The sequence below is a fragment of the Lathamus discolor genome, chromosome 24 (genome assembly GCF_037157495.1).
Source record: "Lathamus discolor isolate bLatDis1 chromosome 24, bLatDis1.hap1, whole genome shotgun sequence".
In the NCBI taxonomy this organism is placed as follows: Eukaryota; Metazoa; Chordata; class Aves; order Psittaciformes; family Psittacidae; genus Lathamus; species Lathamus discolor.
In genome coordinates this window covers 717,300-736,588 of record NC_088907.1, presented here as the reverse complement: position 1 = coordinate 736,588, position 19,289 = coordinate 717,300, and the positions used below count along the sequence as shown (strand labels likewise).

At 60.6% G+C, this 19,289-nt stretch overlaps 3 protein-coding genes across 8 annotated transcripts; 2 read left to right on the top strand and 1 right to left on the bottom strand.

The window, feature by feature from the left end:
- Positions 1-3,081: 3,081 nt before the first annotated feature.
- Positions 3,082-8,564, bottom strand: LOC136004058 (SLAM family member 9-like). Of its 3 annotated transcripts, XM_065660171.1 has the most exons (9): positions 8,237-8,561; positions 6,210-6,530; positions 5,862-6,140; positions 5,483-5,602; positions 4,965-5,029; positions 4,802-4,867; positions 4,606-4,671; positions 4,467-4,526; positions 3,082-4,378 (listed from the first exon to the last, which is right to left on the bottom strand). In XM_065660171.1, exons 1-9 carry the CDS (start codon positions 8,325-8,327, stop codon positions 4,307-4,309), a joined length of 1,140 nt encoding a protein of 379 aa, XP_065516243.1. In that variant the 5' UTR covers positions 8,328-8,561; the 3' UTR covers positions 3,082-4,306. The 3 variants fall into 3 exon arrangements, with proteins under 3 accessions (XP_065516243.1, XP_065516241.1, XP_065516244.1); XM_065660169.1 differs by having other exon boundaries at positions 5,862-6,530; positions 8,237-8,563; XM_065660172.1 differs by lacking the exon at positions 5,483-5,602 and having other exon boundaries at positions 5,862-6,530; positions 8,237-8,564.
- A 50-nt stretch (positions 8,565-8,614) lies between these two features.
- On the top strand, positions 8,615-10,505 carry LOC136004059 (uncharacterized). Of its 2 annotated transcripts, XM_065660174.1 has the most exons (3): positions 8,620-8,847; positions 9,493-9,813; positions 9,883-10,505. In XM_065660174.1, the coding sequence occupies exons 1-3, from the start codon at positions 8,790-8,792 to the stop codon at positions 10,185-10,187; spliced, it is 684 nt and encodes a 227-aa protein (XP_065516246.1). In that variant the 5' UTR covers positions 8,620-8,789; the 3' UTR covers positions 10,188-10,505. The 2 variants fall into 2 exon arrangements, with proteins under 2 accessions (XP_065516245.1, XP_065516246.1); XM_065660173.1 differs by having other exon boundaries at positions 8,615-8,847; positions 9,493-10,505.
- Positions 10,506-13,106: 2,601 nt separating this feature from the next.
- LOC136004086 (uncharacterized) lies at positions 13,107-17,937 on the top strand. Of its 3 annotated transcripts, none has more exons than XM_065660212.1 (3): positions 13,107-13,264; positions 13,417-13,746; positions 14,836-16,430. In XM_065660212.1, the coding sequence occupies exons 1-3, from the start codon at positions 13,210-13,212 to the stop codon at positions 15,297-15,299; spliced, it is 849 nt and encodes a 282-aa protein (XP_065516284.1). In that variant the 5' UTR covers positions 13,107-13,209; the 3' UTR covers positions 15,300-16,430. The 3 variants fall into 3 exon arrangements, with proteins under 3 accessions (XP_065516284.1, XP_065516283.1, XP_065516282.1); XM_065660211.1 differs by lacking the exon at positions 14,836-16,430 and adding an exon at positions 16,953-17,937 and having other exon boundaries at positions 13,120-13,264; XM_065660210.1 differs by having other exon boundaries at positions 13,120-13,264; positions 13,483-13,746.
- The last annotated feature ends 1,352 nt before the right edge of the window (positions 17,938-19,289 follow it).

The window sequence follows — 19,289 nt, the reverse complement described above, 5'->3', positions numbered from 1 at the left end:
CAGGAACTTTATCCCACTCTACAGTGAGGAAAAGTTCATCCCTGTCGGCAGATCCCGTGATGTTGACCTGGTTGCTATACCCAGAGTGAGATTAAGACACAAACGAGGCCAAATGCTGCTCATCAAAGAGGTTCGTTGGTCACTTACCCAAACAAACCGTTACCGTGCTAAGGAAGCAGCGATAGGGAAGGGAGAAACAGGAACGGGCTCCCTCTCTCGGGGAGCGGTGCCCGGAGCCCCCCGGCGGCCGCCTCCCGGGAGCGCTGCGCTCGTTCCAGCCCCGCAGCACCGACCGGGGCCGGTCCCCGCTCTCGGGCCCGGCTCTGCTGGAGCCCCAAACCGCTGGGGAAGGGGCCTGGACCGGCTCCGCCGAGGGCGCCGGGCTCCGACCCTCCGGGATGCGCGCACCGGGACCCATCCCGGACCCATCCCCGGCCCTCGCGGCAGCCGCAGCCCCACGGGGCCGGGTCTGGGCAATGACCCCCGCACGGAGCGCCCCGAGCAGCAAAGCCCGGGGCAGCTCCCGCCCCGGCACCGACGGAAGCCCCGAGGCTCCCGGCTGGGCTTTGCGCGGCGCTGGTGCCGCTGCCGAACGGACCCGGCTGTGCGGGCGCAGCCTGGAAACGCGTTCCCTGCTCCGGGAAGGAGCGAGCCCGGCTCCATCCCCCGGGGAGGGCCCAGCGCGCTCCCGACTCGCTCCCCGCCGCATCCCCCCGCATCTCCGCAGGCACCGGTCACACAAACACGGGCACCGCTCCGCGGAACCGCCTGTCCCCGGCCCCGCAGCCCCTCTGCGCGCTGCCCGGGGCCCCGCAGCAGGGGTCTGAAGCGCCTTGTCCCGAACCGGAGTCCCGGGGCCGGGGCACAGCCCGCGGGGGCTCCTTAGGGATGATGAGCACGGGGCAAGGCTTCCCATGGACAAGCCCAGCAGCGAGGAGCTGGCTCGGCCCACCCTGATCCTACAGCCCCTGCACCGGCCCGGCCCCGGGGGGCTCAATGCGCCCCATCAGACCTCGCAGACCCATGGCTCAGGGCAATGCTCTCGAAGCAGCTCACTAAGTGCAAACGTTCAGCCCTGCTCCTAAGCCTAAAGTGCCAGGACAAAAACCTGGTGCTGGGCGTCACCTGCACATGGTGACTGCTGGAAAAGTGCCACGAACACGGCAATCCACCCTTGCTTAGCCACATCAAAGTCCATCTGCGTACTGCCTATATAGAATGCATTCTCATGTACCCCAGAAAACAGTGCCCCAAGTGCAAACATCCAGCCCCTGCTCCTAAACCTGTGCACCAGGTCAGACTCCTGATGCTGGGCATCACTTACACATGGTGACCACTGGAAAAGTGCCACCAACACGGCAATCAGCCCTTGCTTAGCCACCTAAAACACCATCTGTGTGCTGAGCTCAGGATAGCACTCTCAGGCAGCCCACAAACCAAGGGGTTAGTGCAGACATCCAGGCCCCTCTCCCACACCCAAAGTGCCAGAACTAAAAGCTGGTGCTGGGCATCACCTACACATGGAGAGCTTCAGAATGGTGCCACCAACATGGAGATCCATCCTTGTTTTGCCATCTAAACTTCATCTGAGTACTACCCTGCTGTTGAGTGCACCGGGTGTCCTAGAGCACAAACATCCAGCCCCTGATACAACACCCGAGGTGCCAGGAGAGAAAACCGGTGCTGAGCATCACCTACTCATAGAAAGCTCTGTAATGTTGCCACCAACATGGCAATACACCCTTGCTTTGCCACATATAACCCCATCTGCATACTGCCTCTCTCGTGCCTGCTCTCAGGCCTCATGGACCACGGCTGACAGAGTGCACAAGCCCAGCCCTTGCTTGCACGCCCAATGTGCCAGGATTAAAAACTGATGCTGGGCATCACCTACACATGGAGAGCTCCGGAATGGTGCCACCGACATGGCAATACACCCTTGCTTTGCCACCTAAACCAGCATTTGCATCCTCACCCTCTGTTGAGTGCTCTTGAGGGTCCTGGAGCGCAGCTCCCAGAGTGCAAACATCCAGCTCCTGCTCCAACATCTGAGGTGCCAGGACTAAAAGGTGGTGCTGAGCATCACCTACACATGGCGAGGTCTGGAAGGTGCCATCCCCATGGCAATCTGCCCTTGCTTTGCCACCTCTAGCTCCATCTGCTACTGCCCCTCTGTGAGATCACCAGGGTGTCCCAGACAGCGGCTCTCAGAGAGCAAACATCCACCCGCTCCCCCAACACCCGAGGTGCCAGGATAGAAACCTGGTGCTGAGCACCACCTACTCATGGGAGCTTCAGAGCAGTGCCAGCGCCATGGCAATTCACCCCTGCTTCGCCTGGGTGCTTCTCAGCTCTCCTCACACACAAGTCACTGGTTTCACAACAGAGCCCCTCAACCAGCACCGGCTCCACTGTTCTATAGAACCATGGAATGGGTTGGGTTGAAGGGACCTTAAAGCTCATCTAAAGCCATGGGCAGGGACCCCTTCCACTGGAGCAGGATGCTCCAAGCCCCTGTGTCCAACCTGGCCTTGAGCACTGCCAGGGATGGGGCAGCCACAGCTTCTCTGGGCACCCTGTGCCAGCGCCTCAGCACCCTCCCAGGGAAGAGCTTCTGCCTAAGAGCTCATCTCAGTCTCCCCTCAGGCAGGTTCAAGCCATTCCCCTTGTTCTGTCCCTGCATCCCTTGTCCCAAGCTCCTCTCCAGGTTTCCTGTAGCACTGGGATGAATCCCACCTGCGCAGTGAAAACTTGAGCTGAAAACCTCCCCTGAGCAGGGATCATGAGCACCAGTCTGGGCCATCCCCTTGACCCCAGTTCAACCAGTGCGGGTGGAAGGGGATGGGAGGGATGATTTGTGGATGCTACAGCGCGTGCTGCAACCCAAGCACGCTGCTGCCGGCCTCCACCAGGGCAGGTGCTTAAAGCAAAGGACTTAATGAAGGCCTGAATCCTTCCTTTGTCCTGCAGCAGCCCAGGGGTGCAGGCAGCAGCGGAGCCCCCATGGCCACTGGCATCTTCCCACTCCCCATCCCACCGGGAGCACGGAGCACAGGGACTGACGCCACCAGGAACAAAGGGCAATGGTGACCCAGTTTAACTTCATCTTTAGCAGCCCCCATCCATGGGGAAGGAGATCCAGAGTCACCCCAGGAGATGTCAGTGCGAGCGCGACAGCAGCCACGCGAGGATGCTGCTCCGGCACCGAGCTGATCCCGCATCCCACTCCAGCGCAGCGATGGGAAGCCAACTTCCCTGGCAGGGAGCGAAGTGCTGCCTCAGCGCTTGCAGGGAGCTGCAAATTACCTCCCCTATGCAAAAGCAGGTCATTAGCATGAATTAGAGCTCGGCGGTGGAGCCGTGCTGGGGGAGGCAGCAGCCCCCAGGCTCCCGCTGTCGCCTTCAGATGCTTCTGCTCATCCGGAGCATGGGGAACCGGCGTTTCGGGATACAAAGGGAATGGGATGAGGCTCTTGCTTCAGCCACAGGGATGTGACTGCATCCCCAGTGCCCGCACTGGAGGGTTTCCATCCCTTCCATCACACCTGAGCAGGGTCACTGCTTCCATCAAAGTGCCCCATTGCGTTTTCATCCCTTGAGGTTGCCTTTAGGAAGAGCTTTGAAGGTGGAGCCCCTCTTCCTCCACCTGCTTCTCCCAGGACCACTCATGTAGGAGCATGGAATAGCTTAGGATGGACCATGGGAAGGGACAGGGCAGGGGTCCCCAGGCTGAGCTCGCTGCGGGGCAGCCTGAGCCATGCCCAGTGCAGGGACTGATGCTTAGGAACAACCCTCCCCTGCCCAGCTCCCTGCAGCTCTGCAGTGTTCCTCTCCACACCAGCTTCCCATCACTTCTGAGTCACAAACAAGGCAATTCCCTCTTCCTCCCTGTGCCCAAGGTACATCTGGGGCTATAAATAGCGATTTAAGCTAATTAAACCAACACCGCCATTGCCTCATGCAGCTGAGCTTGTGTCGACACCTAAAAATACACTCCTGAGGTGTATCAAACCTGTCAAGACCCAAAACCCCACCCGATCACATGCTGGAGCTGAACACACGCACATCACGTGTATCCCCTTCCCCATAACCCCATCAGCCCAATTTCACTTCCATCTCCCCCAAAGACAGGTTCCCATTACGGAGTCTTCCCATCACAAAAGCCTCCGAGGCCCAGACGGGGTTTGAACCCTTGTTCCATCCCGAGGGAGCTCCTGGCTTTGCTGGGTGGGATCCTGGTGGGTGCTGGGGGTCTCTGGGTGCTCCAGGAGAAGCCCATTGGGGAAGGGAAGGTCCTGCTGGGGCTCTAGGAGAGGTGGTGGCCGGTACGAGCCGGGGGCACGATCTGTGATGGGGGGCGTCTGGGGCACCCCGTAACCTGCAAGGACATGGGTGGGTTTAGCCCACCCCAGCCCCAAAGAGCTGATGAGCTCGATGCTCATCTTCCCATGTCCGGAGCCCGTTACCTCTGCACAGGCAGTGGAAATCAAAGCTGGGTCCAGCCTCTTCCTCCTGAGAGATGGAGACTGTGGAGCAGAGCGGAGCATCCATGAGGCAGAGCAGGATGAACCCAGCACCCTGGTGATGGGCTCAGGACAACCTCACCTTCCTGGTGGGCTGGAGACTGGAGTAAATGGTTCTGCTCTCGGGCTCCCGGGGGAGACTGCGGCCCTGCAGGGAGGAACAGTCCAAATGCCCAAAGAACAGCAAAGTTTGGGCAAAAAGGGGGAACTCTGAGGCTGAGGTGAAGGAATCGAGCCCATGGGCAGCTTGAGCCCCCCCAGCACAGGCCTGGCCCTACCTGTGCTTTGCAGATGACGGCATAGATGGTGTTTTCTCCCGATGCAGCCTCGTTTCTCGTTGCGCTCTGAGGGTGAAAGCGACCCCAGGCTGGTTAAAGGGATGCCCAAGCAGAGGTCCCATCCCTCCGGGAGGGGACCCCCAGGGACACCCCCAGCACTCACAGGGTCTCGGCCTGTTTGGGCTTTTCCCACCTCCTCGTAGACAGTGAGTGCCTGCTCGATGTGTCCTGGGGAGTTGGAAGGGTCAGAGTGAGACACTGGGGGTTACAGACCCTGTTGGGGGCGGGGGGGGGGAACCCTCAGTGAGCAAAGCAGAGGGAGAAAGAAGTCCCTTGGGTGCTGGGAGGTTTTCCTGTGCTGGCATCAGGCAGGAGAGGGATGCTGCAGCTTGGAATGAAGTGCATATCCAGACCCAAACCGTCCTCCGGATCGCATGGGATGAGGCCTCCAGGTCCGGGCTGCTGGGATGCTTCACCCACGCATCAGCCCAGGGCACCCTCCATTGGCAGGGGTGGGTGAAGACTTCGTGCTCTGGCAGCACCCAGTGGCTTATCCCTTAGCCTCAGGAGGAGGAAGAGCCCCGGGGCAGCATGGGGAGCGGGAGGAGCATCCAGGATAGCATCCAGGAGCTGCCCAGCCACAGCCCCACATCTGCCCGTGCCACGAGCACAGGGACAAACCTCCTGGGGGATCCATTCGTCGTTTCCGCCGCCCGTAGCAGGTGATGACAAGGGCTATGGCGATGAGCAGGGCCAGCACAGCCACTGCCACTGCCCAGCCTAGAATGATGCTGGAAAGCCCTGGGGGAGAAGGAGAGGAGAAGGGGAAAGCTCTGATGCGCCTCAACCATTTCTAAACAGTCTCCATCACCGCAGAGGACAGACCCGGCCAGGAAACCTCAGCGTGGGTACATCACCCACGCCCGGTGCCGTGCTTCCTTCCCCAGGAGGGGAAGCGGCTCTTGGCACCAGTGGGATGTGCTCTTGGGACCCACAGCGGCTCCAAGAGGGGGCTGCGCATCCCTTAACCCCTGACTGCATGGAGCTGAGGATGAGTTACCGGCGGCCGCGGCCCGACAGGCTGCCGAGATGCTGGCGCTGGCCGAGCTCCAGCTCACCGCGTTGCTCACGTTGCAGCAGCACACGATGGGGTCGGCATCCCCACGGACCCGCCGGTGCAGCCGCGGCCCAGGCTCCAGCTCCCCCGCCGCATCCCCGCTGCAGGACCAGCTGTAGGAGACGGGGCCGGCGCCGGCCGCGCTGCAGAGCAGCGAGAGGTTGCACCAGCCCCGCGCCTCGGGCAGGACGAGGGTCTCCACATGGGGGGGCTGAAGGGGCTCTGCGGGGATGGACGCGGTCAGAGGGGAGCGGAGACCCGGGGCACAGCGCCTGAGACCCGGACACTCACCCCACACCGACACGCGGAAGCACCGGGGGCTGACACCACCGCCTGGCTCCTCAAACTCTGCCTCGTAGAGCCCAGCGTCTGCCGCGTGAACCGGGCTGATCCGCAGGGAAAGGGGCTCCTCCTGGAAAACTGCTCTCCCGGAGAAAGGGCTCTTGCGGATGGAGGCGGGTTTGTTCCTCTCAGCCGCCAGGATCACCTGGTAGGACCCTGCATCCGACCGCGTTCTCCATCTGACTCTCGCCCATTCCCGCACGGGTTTCTTTGGCAGCAGCTCCAGCATTCCGTTGGCAGACACGGCTTGTTCCTCACACTCCAGGGACCCTAAAGCAGAGGAGGGTGAGCCCATCCCCATCCCCACCTCAGGCTTCCCCCTTCCTCTGCCCATCCCAGGCTGGTTGTGCCTGTCCGCACCCTGCAGTACCCTTTGCCCTGCCCTGGCCAGGGGCGGTTGCAGACCCTCTGACCACAGCATTTGCTCGTTCCTTTGTCCCCCAGCTCCTTCCTCGCAGATCCAGCCTGGGAAGCAGCAGGAACGTTGCCTGCTGGACCCTTTCTCTCATGAGTGTGCTCGCAGCCCCGGATGTCAACAGCTCTAGTATACATACATCATACAAAAAGCCCCTAAATGAGCACCCCAGAGCCTTGTGGCTTCCTCCTTGTGGTCAGGGCAGTGCTGGGGCTGCAGCACATGCATGGAGCCAAGCATCAGCCCCCCAGGGTCTTGGCTTCAGCCCACAGCCCTGGGCGGGGTTTTGCCTCCGTGCTCAGGGTGAACACTGAGAGCATGGCCAGGAGGCCCCCAGCATCTCCAGCGTTGCAAAGGCACAGGCAGGAGGATGTCTGCCTCCACCAGCCCCAGGGTGCAGATGGGACATCCCTGTGCCCACCAGATCCAAGGATACAAGAAGCTGGAGCAGGCAAACACAGAAGCATCCTCCCTGGGGAAAGGAAGGAGCAGGCTCAGGAGCAGCCACTGTTGATCAGTTCCCACCAGGACCTGCAGTTGGTGACAAAGGGGACCCCCACCACCACACCAGGCACTAAAGAGCCTCCAGGACACCAGGACCATGGCTCACTACAGCTTTGCAGGCACCAAGTGCTGCGAGAAAGGTGGGAGGGCACCTTCCTGCCCTCAGCCCGTGGTGCTGGAGCAGTGAGCGTGCAGAGCAGGGGAAATGCGGCCCGGAGGTGGGAGTGCGACCCTGCAGGGTCAGTGCTCCACAGGTCTAACCCCGCTGTGTGGTTTGACCCTGCTGTGGGCAGGTTCTGCAGCTCAGCTGAGCCCGGGCTGCTGCAGGCTCTGCAGCACCCGCCTGGTGCAGCTCTGAGCAGTGAGAGCAGCAGGGACTTGAATCCTGGAATGGCTGGGAGGGACCTTAAAGGTCATCGAGCTCCATCGTCAGGGACCCCTTCCACTGGAGCAGGATGCTCCAAGCCCCTGTGTCCAACCTGGCCTTGAGCACTGCCAGGGATGGGGCAGCCACAGCTTCTCCGGGCACCCTGTGCCAGCGCCTCAGCACCCTCCCAGGGAAGAGCTTCTGCCTAAGAGCTCATCTCAGTCTCCCCTCGGGCAGGTTCAAGCCATTCCCCTTGGCCTGTCCCTACAGGCCCTTGTCCAAAGCCCCTCTCCAGGTTTCCTACACCCCTTTAGGCGCTGGAGCTGCTCTAAAGCTGCATTTCTGGGTACAGGAAAAGCCACGTCTGGGCACAGGTCATGGGTGCTGCTCCGACAGGGAAGTGACTTCTTTGGATGAGCCCCAAGCGCAGCAGCGCTGGCTGCGGAGGGAACCGGCTCTGCCTGCTCCGGGCAGGATGGGGCACCGGGAGCAGCCCAAACCTTCCCCCCCCAGACCCTCTCTGTCTCTGCAGGGACCCTGGGCTCAGCGGCACAACCAACCCCGGCACCCATCGCTTGCGCAGGCAGCAGCCAGAGCTCCCCACGCCTGCACCCATCCTGTGCTCAGCTCTCCCTGCACCCAAGCGAGCCCCTGCCTCGCACCCAGCCCAGCACCGCACCCCTTCCTCACCTCGGTCCCCGGCCGTGACCATCGGGGCCAGGACCAGCAGCACCAGCGCGCACCAGGGACCCCCGACCCGGTGCCCCCCGTGTAGGGGCATCTCGGGACGGCTCCGGAGCAGCCGATGTGAAACCCTCCGGAGCCGGCTCCGTCCTGAGGCAACTTCCTCTCCCCACGGCTCCTCCGCACCCTCCACCTCCGGGTGATGCCTTTGCGCTGGTCTCCCCAGTCCAGCTCTCGGGGGGGGGGTCAGGGCCCCGGCTCCCCCCGATCACGCTGCGAGCGCAGCTGCAGGGCTCGGAGGCTGCAAAACCTCAGAGGAAGGGGGGGGGCTTGGGGGGGTTTTGCTTTCTATTTGCGGCTCGCTTCGGGAGGAGAAGCAGTTTGTGACGTTCAGACGGGTCCTGCACCCTGACCGCAGGCTATAGCAGCAGGGTTCAGCCCATGGAGGAGCATAGCCCAGTGCAAGGAGCCCTGCGAGTGGGGATCCGGGAGCCAGTAGATGTGGGGGGCAATGGATGCAGAGCCAGGGCCCTGATTCCCACCTTTCCCTGGGATAGCCATGGAGCATCGCACCCTTCTCCTCCTTGTCCCCCTCTTCCTCCCCTGTGGATCCCAAGGTAAGTGTGGCCCTGCTGCAGGAGGTGCAGTGAGTTGTGTCCAGCCTCTGCACCCATGTGAGGCTAGGAAGTGCCTTGGGAGCCTGCTCTTGGGGCTGGCTGGGCTGCATCATGGGCTCAGAGCAGTCACTTGGGCTGTTGAGTGAGAAATCGAACCCTACAAATCGGAGCTGGAAGAGAAAAGGCCATTATGGCCTTTAAGCTCATTATGGCTTCAACTGGGACATGAAGAAGGAATTCTGGTTAAAACATGGCCTTTTTTCTTTCAAGTATTGCACATGTAGGAAAAGCAACACCCTGCTCATGCGGGTTTGGTTTGTAGGAGGAGGCCCAGGGCAGGATGATGCCTTTGGAAATGGAATTCCCTCTCTATGACCCTTAAATGATAAATATATACAGGCAGAAAATACCCCCACGGGGCACAGTGCCTCTTTCTCAGCAGAAGGTAAGTGTAGGCACAGGATGCAAAGGAGGAACTGAGAGTGGTTTCCCAACCTCTGCTTGGCCTCCCCCATGGCAGGGCTGAAGGCACAGGATGTGAGAGGCTGTGAGCCCCAGATCCATGGGGATGGGCAAAGCGGGGCTGTGCCCCCTCCCCAGACGCAGAGCATCTCCCATTCCCTTGCTCACCCTCCTCTGCTTTAGGGTCCCTGGAGTGTGAGGAACAAGCCGTGTCTGCCAACGGAATGCTGGAGCTGCTGCCAAAGAAACCCGTGCGGGAATGGGCGAGAGTCAGATGGAGAACGCGGTCGGATGCAGGGTCCTACCAGGTGATCCTGGCGGCTGAGAGGAACAAACCCGCCTCCATCCGCAAGAGCCCTTTCTCCGGGAGAGCAGTTTTCCAGGAGGAGCCCCTTTCCCTGCGGATCAGCCCGGTTCACGCGGCAGACGCTGGGCTCTACGAGGCAGAGTTTGAGGAGCCAGGCGGTGGTGTCAGCCCCCGGTGCTTCCGCGTGTCGGTGTGGGGTGAGTGTCCGGGTCTCAGGCGCTGTGCCCCGGGTCTCCGCTCCCCTCTGACCGCGTCCATCCCCGCAGAGCCCCTTCAGCCCCCCCATGTGGAGACCCTCGTCCTGCCCGAGGCGCGGGGCTGGTGCAACCTCTCGCTGCTCTGCAGCGCGGCCGGCGCCGGCCCCGTCTCCTGCAGCTGGTCCTGCAGCGGGGATGCGGCGGGGGAGCTGGAGCCTGGGCCGCGGCTGCACCGGCGGGTCCGTGGGGATGCCGACCCCATGGTGTGCCGAGCATCCTGCTCTAGCGGAAGGTGCCCCTGCCCGTGGCTTTGGATGAGCTTTAAGGTCCCTTCCAACCCAAGCCATTCCATGAATCCAGGATCATTAACGTGAACGTCTCTCTCTGCGGGTGCTCCGAGGTACGACCGCAGAGAGAAGGGGCTGCTCTTTCTGCTGGGGCTGGGCAACCTTGGCCGTCACGCACGTCCTCATCCAGCCGCAGGGATCCCTTCCCTACCGTGTCCCTGGCTCTTTGTGTGCTGGGTAGGATCCCCCCAAAGTGGGAGCCTGCAAAGCATCCGCCAGCCCCAGCTCCACTTTGTGCCTCAGCCCCATCCTCAAACACCTCAAGAAATGAGCTGCTTTAAGCCATGGAGAGCTGTTAACCCACTTGAGCGTGGATTAAGGAAAATACACTCTTTCTTCCCTTGATGTTCTATTTGGGGTTCTTGGACAAGTTCTGGGCTGTTTTCTGGGGAGGACACAGCAAACAGGCCAAGGGCTGATGATGCTCTCCTCCAACCACCCCAGGCTGGGCTTCTCCCTTGGGTTTTGGGCAAGCAGGGACAGGCACCATCACCCTCTAATCTGCCAGACCCTTCAAGCTGGGTTGGAGCCACCCTGATGGCATCCGGATATGGGGACTGAGGAGCATCCCCCAGCCCTGTGTTAATGCACCTTGGAGTGTCACCCTCTCACTGCAGAGGTTTATTCCCTCTCCCAAATATCCCAACTCTTCCTTTGGGGCACCAGTCGGAAGGAACATTGTGTTATCTGTGCACAGCAGCAGTTTGCTCTTCCCTTACCAAGCCCCAACCAGCAGATGCCACCTCCTTAGGTCAGTGTGAGATGTCCATGAGCTCATCCTGAGAGTGGTTTTCCTATGAGCCAGGCTTTTCCTGGGACATCAGGGAGGGACAAGCCCAGCACAGCCCTGTTGAGGCTCAGTGTTCCCTGTCCCCCACTGTCCCCTGCCCTGCAGCATCACCATAGTGCTGCTGGAAGAGAGCAAGAGACACGATGGGATGCTGGTGGCCTCTAATCCCATCGTCCCGCCGTCTGCTTCTGCCCTCCGATCCGCCCTGCTAATCTCCTTATGGTAAGCTCATTGCCTCTGAGGCGGTCCTGAGCCATTCCCAGGCTGGATGTCGGCAGGAAAACTGTGGGTGGGAACTGGGTGCTGCATGGATTGAGATGGGGACCCCGCTTGGAGAACAGCCTCCCCCAGCAGGGGCCGTTACCTGGTTCTATGGAAAACTGGGACAAAGGGTGGGAAAGGGGCAGATTCCCGGTAAAAATCTTGGGAAAAGGCACTGGGAACAGAGAGGGATGGGATCAGCTCTGTGGGTTTCCTGCTAGATTGAAACCTGCTGTGTGCCCAAGGGATGCACAAGCTGCTGAGTCCTGCTCCATCACCCATCTGCAGCCAAGTGCTTCAGGACCATCAGCGGGAGAAACTGAGGCATGCCCTGACCCACCCCCCCACCCACCCCACCCCCAAAAAAGCCTGGATGGAGCCGGCTGGAGCAGCTCTGTCAGCTTTTCCCTTTGGATTCCACAGCCCCTTCCTCCCCCTCGCAGGCAGACGAGCAAAACCCTAATTAAGGCTACAAAGGGAAAAGCAGCATCTTGCAAGGCTGGAACCTCGGCTCCGGAGACGGGGCTGAGCCGATGAATCAGAGCCTTTGTCCAGGCTCCATTCCCCATGTAGGGAACAATTTCCCTCCCGGAGACCTTCCCTGGGCTGGGAGAGCTGTGCGCAGGGAGCTGGATCCGCAGGAGAGGCTGGGAAACAAGAAAGGGAGACAGGAATGAAAGGGAAGCGTTAGCACATCTCGCAGACAGCGTTGAGGAGCACGGGGAGACGCTGCCTCCCGCAAGCACCGCATTGCAGAGGGTGTTCTTATGCAGCGCATCATCCGCGGGTCCTCATCCCCCTGCCAGCAAAACTTGCTCCTGGAGAAGCACAGGGTGGCTGGGGGGGGGTTTGACATGGGGCTGTGCCGAGGCTGCTTCCCCACCTCTGGAATCCCGCCGGTGCTCGGGAATGCGGCCGGTGCGGCCAAACCACGGTTTGGGATGTGCAGGTGGGAGTGGGAAGGGGGTGATCATCCCCGAAGGGGTTTTCACCTGGATAACACCACTGGGGTGCCCAGGGGGACCCCTCCAGTTCCCCGTCTGCAAACAGGCACCTTTGTGAGTGCTTTTCTGTCGCAGCCCATCCCCGTGGCCTCCCGGCTGCACCTAAAGCATGGGAGGAAGAAAAACCTCAACTATGGAGAGCTCAAAATCACCTCAATTGAACCCAAAATGCTCTCCCTGGCCGGAGCGCGGCTCTGCCCGAGAGGTGGCAGCACCCGACCGCGCTCCGTGGTACCCGCGATGCGCTGGGCAATGGGGGGCTCAGCCTGGCCCTTGGCTGGGGTCCCTTAACCACCCCCACCCCCCCCCCCCCAGCACCCATCGCGCAGGAGCTCAGCCCTGGAGCTCTGCCTTGGTTCCAAATCACTTGGGGGAAGTAGTAAGTGGATGGGAAGCTTCTTTTTGGAATGGGAGAGGGATAAAGGATGGGTCCTGTAGGTTCCCTCTTGGAGGGGGACTGAACCTCCCCACAGAAAATTCCCCTGTCCTGGGAATTCTGAGACTCTGTTCCCAGCTGGCTCCAACGGGAAAAGTGCTGGGATGCCCAGAGGAAGGACCCCGGCACCATCTCTGCCCACCCAGCAGCTCAGTCCCACCCACTGAGGTCTGAAACCCCAGCTGCTGGTCCCGCCACCTCCATCGGGATATTCATCATCTGCACAAGACAGAACCAGGGAATCCTGGAATGATTTGGGTTGGAAGGGACCTTAAAGCTCATCTAAAGCCATGGGCAGGGACACTGGGATCTGCCCTTTCCTCTTCTTCCTCAGCACGTCCTGTCATGCACCAACTGCCACCACTTCCCCCATGGGGCCCGTCCCACCACCAGCCACCACTTCCCTCACCCACCAGCACCCACCAGTGTCCTTCCTGTTGATAAGCCTTGTGCAATGCCCTCTGCCAGCCTTGCCAGGGGGTTTCCTGCCCCTGTGGGACTCATCTCCATGGGTCAAGGACCGCAGCATCTGCTCAGCCCCACACATGCGGAAGGGACATGGCTGGATCTGGGACCTCGCTTGTCTGCTGCGTGCTGCTGGTGGCAGCCAAGGGTGAGGATGCTCTTGGGTCTGGGAGGCCAGGGCAGATGGGTTGGAGCATCCCAGCTGCACAGCACCATGCCTAGGGATGCTTTGGGGTGCTTTGGGAGGGAGAAGATGGAGACCACCCTCACCATCTCCCCACCCCAACCATCCCCTTGCAGGTCTGTGCCTCTGCTGCGCCACGGAGCTGCTGAAGGGGCTGAAGGGGCAGTCCTTGTCCTTCCCAGCCCTGCAGCTCCTGTCCCATGACATCGTGCGGGTGACCTGGAGGACCAAAGGGACCCACATTGCTGAGGCCAAGCCCAGGGTGAGGATGTTCACCGCTGATTTCCTGCCTGAGTTCCGGGGCCGGCTGCTCATCCACCCCAACAGCCTCTCGCTGGAGATCAATCCGCTGCAGCCATCGGACAGCGGGAGCTATGAGGTGGTCGTGGACACCTTGTCTGACCCCACCAACCCACAGACCTTTCACTACTCCTTGCTGGTTCTTGGTGAGTCTAAGGATGGAGGGCGGGGGGTTGAGGGGACCAGGTTTGTGTTGGGCTCACCCCAGGCATAGAATCATAGAATCATGGGATGGTTTGGGTTGGAAAAGGTCTTAAGATCATTCAGCTACAACCCCTGCCACAGGCAGGGACCCCTTCCACTAGAGCAGGATGCTCCAAGCCCATGTCCAGCCTGGCCTTGAGCACTGCCAGGGATGGTGCAGCCACTGCTTCTCCATTCAACCCATTCCAATGACCCAGAACCCTCACAGGGAAGAACTTCCCTATATCCAACCTAAATCCCCCCTGTTTCAGTCTGAACCCATCACCCCTTGTCCTATCGCTCCAGTCCCTGATGAAGGCCCCTCTCCAGCATCCTTGTAGCCCCCTGCAGACACTGGGAGCTGCTCTGAGCTCTCCACGCAGCTTCTCTTCTCCAGGCTGAGCAGCCCCAGCATTCCCAGCCTGGCTCCTATGGGAGCTGCTCCAGCCCCTGCTCATCCTCGTGGCCTCCTCCGCACTTGCTCCAACAGCTCCATGTCCTTATGCTGAGGACACCAGAGCTGCACCCAGTGCTGCAGGGGGGTCTCCCGGAGCAGAGCAGAGCAGAGGGGCAGGATCCCCTCCCTGCCCTGCTGCTCGCCTCCTGTTGATGCAGCCCAGCACAGGGGGGTTCTGGGCTCAAGCTCACACTGAAGCCAGGTTATGGGAAGCTTCTCGTGGACCAAGACCCTCAGGTCCTCCTCCTCAGGCTGCTCTGCATCCCTTCTCTCCCAGTATGTAGCAGGGGATGAGCTGCCACCACACGGGCTCCCTGCTCATGAGCCCACCCAGCCCTCAGCATTTCCCCTTGGCCATGCGGAGAAGCTCAGGATGGGCATGTGGTCAGTGGGGAAATCCCCCTTCCTCTTTCAATGCCTACTGCACCCACTGCACCCACTGCACCCATTGCACCCATTGCACCCACTGCACCCATTGCACCCACTGCACCCACTGAACCCATTGCACCCACTGCACCAGCCCTGGTGGTACCCAAGGGCAGCCCCCTGTCCCCTGCCACAGCCCCATGGCTCACACCATGCCCTGTGCCCACAGATGGATCTCCACTGCTGGTGCCCGGGACTGGTGTCACCAAAGGATCCACTGGGAGCAGAGTGGATCCCCATGCAGCATCGGTGCCCGGGACTGGTGACACCAAAGGACCCATTGGGAGCACAGTGGATCCCCATGGAGCATTGGAGCCTGGTGCTGGGGACACTGGGAAGCAGGACACAGGGGGGAGGCAGCCCCCAGGGTCCTGCTGGGCTCAGGACCGCTATTGCCTGGTGAAGGGGTATCTCATGGCCGGGGTCTTTGTGCCGCTCGTGCTGCTGGTGGCCGCTGTCCACATCATGACCAGGGACAAAGGCACCAAGGCAGGAAACGGGGTCTTAGCAGGGGTTGAGCCCCCCCACATCACTGCTCCGCAGGGACCATCCCCATGGCAGAGACGAGCCTGGATTCCAGACTTCGGGAACAGCATCCCCTCTGCCTCAGTTTCCCCATCCAGGGCAAGATGAGGTTACTCTGCTCAGAGCCCCTCGAGGACGTGACGTGAACCTGGGTTCCTCATCTCTTGCACAAGGAGCTGCTCTAAATGCGTCAACACTTCTTCCTCCCAAAGCCACCAGCCCTTTGGCACCAAAACCCATCCCAGCACCAAGCAAGGGGATGCAGGGACGCCACCGTTACTGGAGACAGCATCAGTTTCCTACTTCCAGCCCCGAACATGGGGGAGATCATTGCTCAGAACCCCTCCTGTAGTTGATAGGAGGTGAATGATTCACTGGTGACCCTGACTAAACGCTGCGTGCCATCCATTATTGAGCAGCAGATCTGTCAAGAAGTTCTCATAAATAAGTGATCTGGTGCTGCCTTAATGCTGGCAGTAAATTCCTCATTCAATCTCCCCTCTAAATGCTCTCCCGGGGAAATCGCTCCTGCTGTTGAGTTAGGAATCAGGCCTGGGAACACACGGACTGTGAGGAAGAAGAGCCCTGCTTTGACACCTGAGGGTACCCTTCGATGTGATGGCCCCTCCTGAGAGCATCCCTGGTGCTGCCCTGTCCTGGGTACCAGCCAGGATGGAGCCTGGTCTGCCCCAAGCGCTGGGCCCGGGGCTGTCCCCATCCTGGGATGCTCAGCACTCTCCTTCCAGGCAGGCAGTGATCCCAGGTCCTGGCAGTGATCTCCGGTCCCGGCAGTGATCCCCGGTCCCTGCAGTGATCCCAGGACCCCACAACAACCCCGGGACCAAGCAAGAATCCCAGGGTCCTGAAGCAACCGCAAGGTCCCAAAGTGATCCCAGAGTCCTGCAGCAGTCCCAGGGTCAGGCAGTGATCCCGAGGTCCTGCAGTGATCCCAGGGTCCTGCAGCAATCCCAGGGTCAGGCAGTGATCCTGAGGTCCTGCAGTGATCCCAGGGTCCTGCAGCAATCCCAGGGTCCTGCAGCAATCCCAGGGTCAGGCAGTGATCCCGAGGTCCTGCAGTGATCCCAGGGTCCTGCAGCAATCCCAGGGTCCTGCAGCAATCCCAGGGTCCTGCAGCAATCCCAGGGTCACGGTGTAACCATCCCGTGGGAACTGCAGGTTCTTCCAACGAACCTCTGCCTCTTACTCCAGGAGCAGAGCTGATTAAAAGGGTACATTAAAGCACGGCTCGACCTCATGGGGTGATGGGATGGGGAAGTGCCATGAAACCATTCCCAGCGGATGCTGGATTTGAGGAGGGGAGGCAGGAGGAAGGAAAACCCATGTGAAGAGATGGGGGTTAACGTGGGACTGAGGTGCTGCAGTTATCCATAGGCGGATGATGGCATTTGCCCCCATGGAGGGGATGGGGATGGGTCTCCCTGGGGATGCTCCAGCAGCATTGAAGCTCCCCCAGCTTCTCCTCTGGGTCCCGCTCGCCCATCACCGCTGCGCCTGGCCTGCTCCACTAGTGGCTTTAATGATTGAGTGGTGGTTTAGGGGGGCAACGATTTGTTCAGAGGAAAAAGTGTGTTAACAAGAGCAGTTTAGCCCCCGGTGACAGCTTTACCAGCCCCTCTGTCCTAGATGGGCTGGACCAGGTGAATCCCTGGGGACAGCACCATCCCTACAGCATCCATCTCCCTTCTCACCCCGTCTCCTTTATCCTTGTGACTTTGACCCGCTTGTGAAATCTCTTTCCAGGCAGCCAAGGAGTTACTGGCTGGGGGGAAGGAGGCTGGAGTGAAGAGAAGCTGCTTTTCCATAGGAAATTGAGTTTCCTGCAGCTCTCTGCAAATCCCCCTCGGCCGCACATCAGGAGCTGGGAGCACAGGGGATCACAGGGATGGAGGGGGCACCAGCGGGAGCCACTGGTGCTGGTCAAAGGGAAGAAGGAATAAGAATCCTAAAGAGAGCTCCTATGGGGCTGGGAACAGACTTTTCCTGCCGGGACACTGACTTCAGTGGGAATTCACCCACCTTTCCCAGCCAAGGAGCCAAAACGCACCTCACTTTATTGTTGTGCTCCCCAGTGCTGTTTTCCTGGCAAGCAAGAAGTGAAATCCCATTCCCTCCATCCCTTCTCCATTGCTTCCCCTCCATCCCTTCTCCTCCATCCCGACCCCTCCAATATTCCTTCCCCTGCATCCCTTCTCCATCCCTTCCCCTCCATCCCTTCCCCTCCATCCCTTCCCCTCCATCCCTTTTCCTCCATCCCAACCCCTCCACTTTCCCTTCCCCTCCATCCGTTCTCCATTGCTTCCCCTCCATCCCTTCTCCTCCATCCCGACCCCTCCACTATTCCTTCCCCTGCATCCCTTCTCCATCCCTTCCCCTCCATCCCTTCCCCTCCATTTCTTCTTCTCCATCCCAACTCCACCATCACTTCCCCTTCATCCCTTCCCCTCCATCCCTTCCCCTCCATCCCTTCCCCTCCATCCCTTCCCCTACTATCCTTTCCCTGCATCCCTTCGCCCTGCATCCCTTCTCTATCCCTTCCCCTCCATCCCACCTCCACCACCATGGGACCATGGGGCACTGCACCACCCTGGGGCCCCCCAGCTGCGGATCAGGGCCGGATAACAAGCAGCTTCCTTGGCCATTCTGCTCCAGCACCTCGCTGGGAATGAGGAAAAGCCAGCGGCTGCCTCCAAATGGATTCTGGAAGCTGCTCGGAGCCATTAGGCTCCGTATAAATATGATGATGATTGTTATTATCATTGGCACCAACGGGCCGCCGTGCACAGCGGGAGATCCCGCTCTGGCTCCCGACACAGCCACTGCCAGAGCCATTCCCGACTCCACACAGGGCTGGGACCCCCCCAGCTCCCCCTGAGCCCATGGGCACACTGGGGACAGTGCCACAGGGGTGTCCCCTCCCGGGGCTGTGGTATGTGGTGAGGATGGGTTTGCTCCATGCGCCCCGATGCCAGGGTGATGGGCGTGATGCTGGGCCCCGGGGGGCTTTACCCCCCAATCCACTATGGGCTAATGGGGGTCCCACACTGCTGCTCCTCCTCATCCCAGGGAGTGCTCCCGAGCAGCCAACGTGGCAGCTTTCTCCTTCCCTGCCGTCAGCACATTCCCGGCCACCGCCACTCCTCCCTGACCTCTCTCCTCTTCCTCCCTGCTCCACAAACTCCTTCATCCTCCTCCCCACGTCATCTCCTCTCCTCTCCTACTCAAATTCCTCCTTGTATCCCAGGAGAGCCCCCAGTGCCAAGGGGAGAGTTGGGCAATGCCCGGGAATGGCAGGGCCACGCTGTCCCCATGGACACCTCCCATGTCCCCTACCTCGTGCCAATCTGGACACAACCTGTGTCAGCCCCCATCCATCTCTTTATTGCCATCATCCGTCTCGGCTCCTGCAGCCACCACGATGGCTCCTGGTGCCCCTGGGGCTGGGCCAGGATGGGTTTGGAGGTCCCCATCTCCATTCAATTCCATGACATTCCCCCTGGGAGCACCAGGCCCCGGAGGAAAACTGAGGAAGGCAGACACCAAGGAAGAGGAGGGAGCTGAGGGCCACTTCGCGCATCACCCCAGGGATGCAGGGGGCATGTGCCACCCATAGCCACTGGGACAGGGCGCAGCACCCCAGGGTGCTCCCCATGGCCAGGGTGGGGGGGCCCTCTAGAAGTGCCTTTTAGAGCTGAAAACGTGGTGCTCCTGGTGCCACATGTGGGGAAGAGAAGGCTCCTGAAGGAGACCTCAGAGCAGCTCCAGTGCCCAAAGGGGCTGCAGGGAACCTGGAGAGGGGCTTGGGACAAGGGATGCAGGGGCAGGCCAAGGGGAATGGCTTGAACCTGCCCGAGGGGAGACTGAGCTGAGCTCTTAGGCAGAAGCTCTTCCCTGTGAGGGTGCTGAGGCGCTGGCACAGGGTGCCCAGAGAAGCTGTGGCTGCCCCATCCCTGGCAGTGCTCAAGGCCAGGTTGGACACAGGGGCTTGGAGCATCCTGCTCTGGTTTGCACATGCAAAAAGCCCACCACACATGAACACCGACTCCTCAACATGTGTGCACACACACACACACGTGCACA

What these genes read in the sequence shown, in the direction of transcription:
- LOC136004058 (XM_065660169.1), bottom strand. Translation starts at nt 8,327, where the DNA reads ATGCCCCTACACGGGGGGCACCGGGTCGGGGGTCCCTGGTGCGCGCTG. An exon ending in GGTCACGGCCGGGGACCGAG is followed by an intron (nt 6,531 to 8,236) that starts GTGAGGAAGGGG and finishes CCTCTGCTTTAG; the next exon opens with GGTCCCTGGAGTGTGAGGAA. An exon ending in GTCTCCAGCCCACCAGGAAG is followed by an intron (nt 4,527 to 4,605) that starts GTGAGGTTGTCC and finishes TCTGCTCCACAG; the next exon opens with TCTCCATCTCTCAGGAGGAA.
- LOC136004059 (XM_065660173.1), top strand. Translation starts at nt 8,790, where the DNA reads ATGGAGCATCGCACCCTTCTCCTCCTTGTCCCCCTCTTCCTCCCCTGT. An exon ending in CCTCCCCTGTGGATCCCAAG is followed by an intron (nt 8,848 to 9,492) that starts GTAAGTGTGGCC and finishes CCTCTGCTTTAG; the next exon opens with GGTCCCTGGAGTGTGAGGAA.
- LOC136004086 (XM_065660212.1), top strand. Translation starts at nt 13,210, where the DNA reads ATGGCTGGATCTGGGACCTCGCTTGTCTGCTGCGTGCTGCTGGTGGCA. An exon ending in GCTGCTGGTGGCAGCCAAGG is followed by an intron (nt 13,265 to 13,416) that starts GTGAGGATGCTC and finishes ATCCCCTTGCAG; the next exon opens with GTCTGTGCCTCTGCTGCGCC. An exon ending in CTACTCCTTGCTGGTTCTTG is followed by an intron (nt 13,747 to 14,835) that starts GTGAGTCTAAGG and finishes CTGTGCCCACAG; the next exon opens with ATGGATCTCCACTGCTGGTG.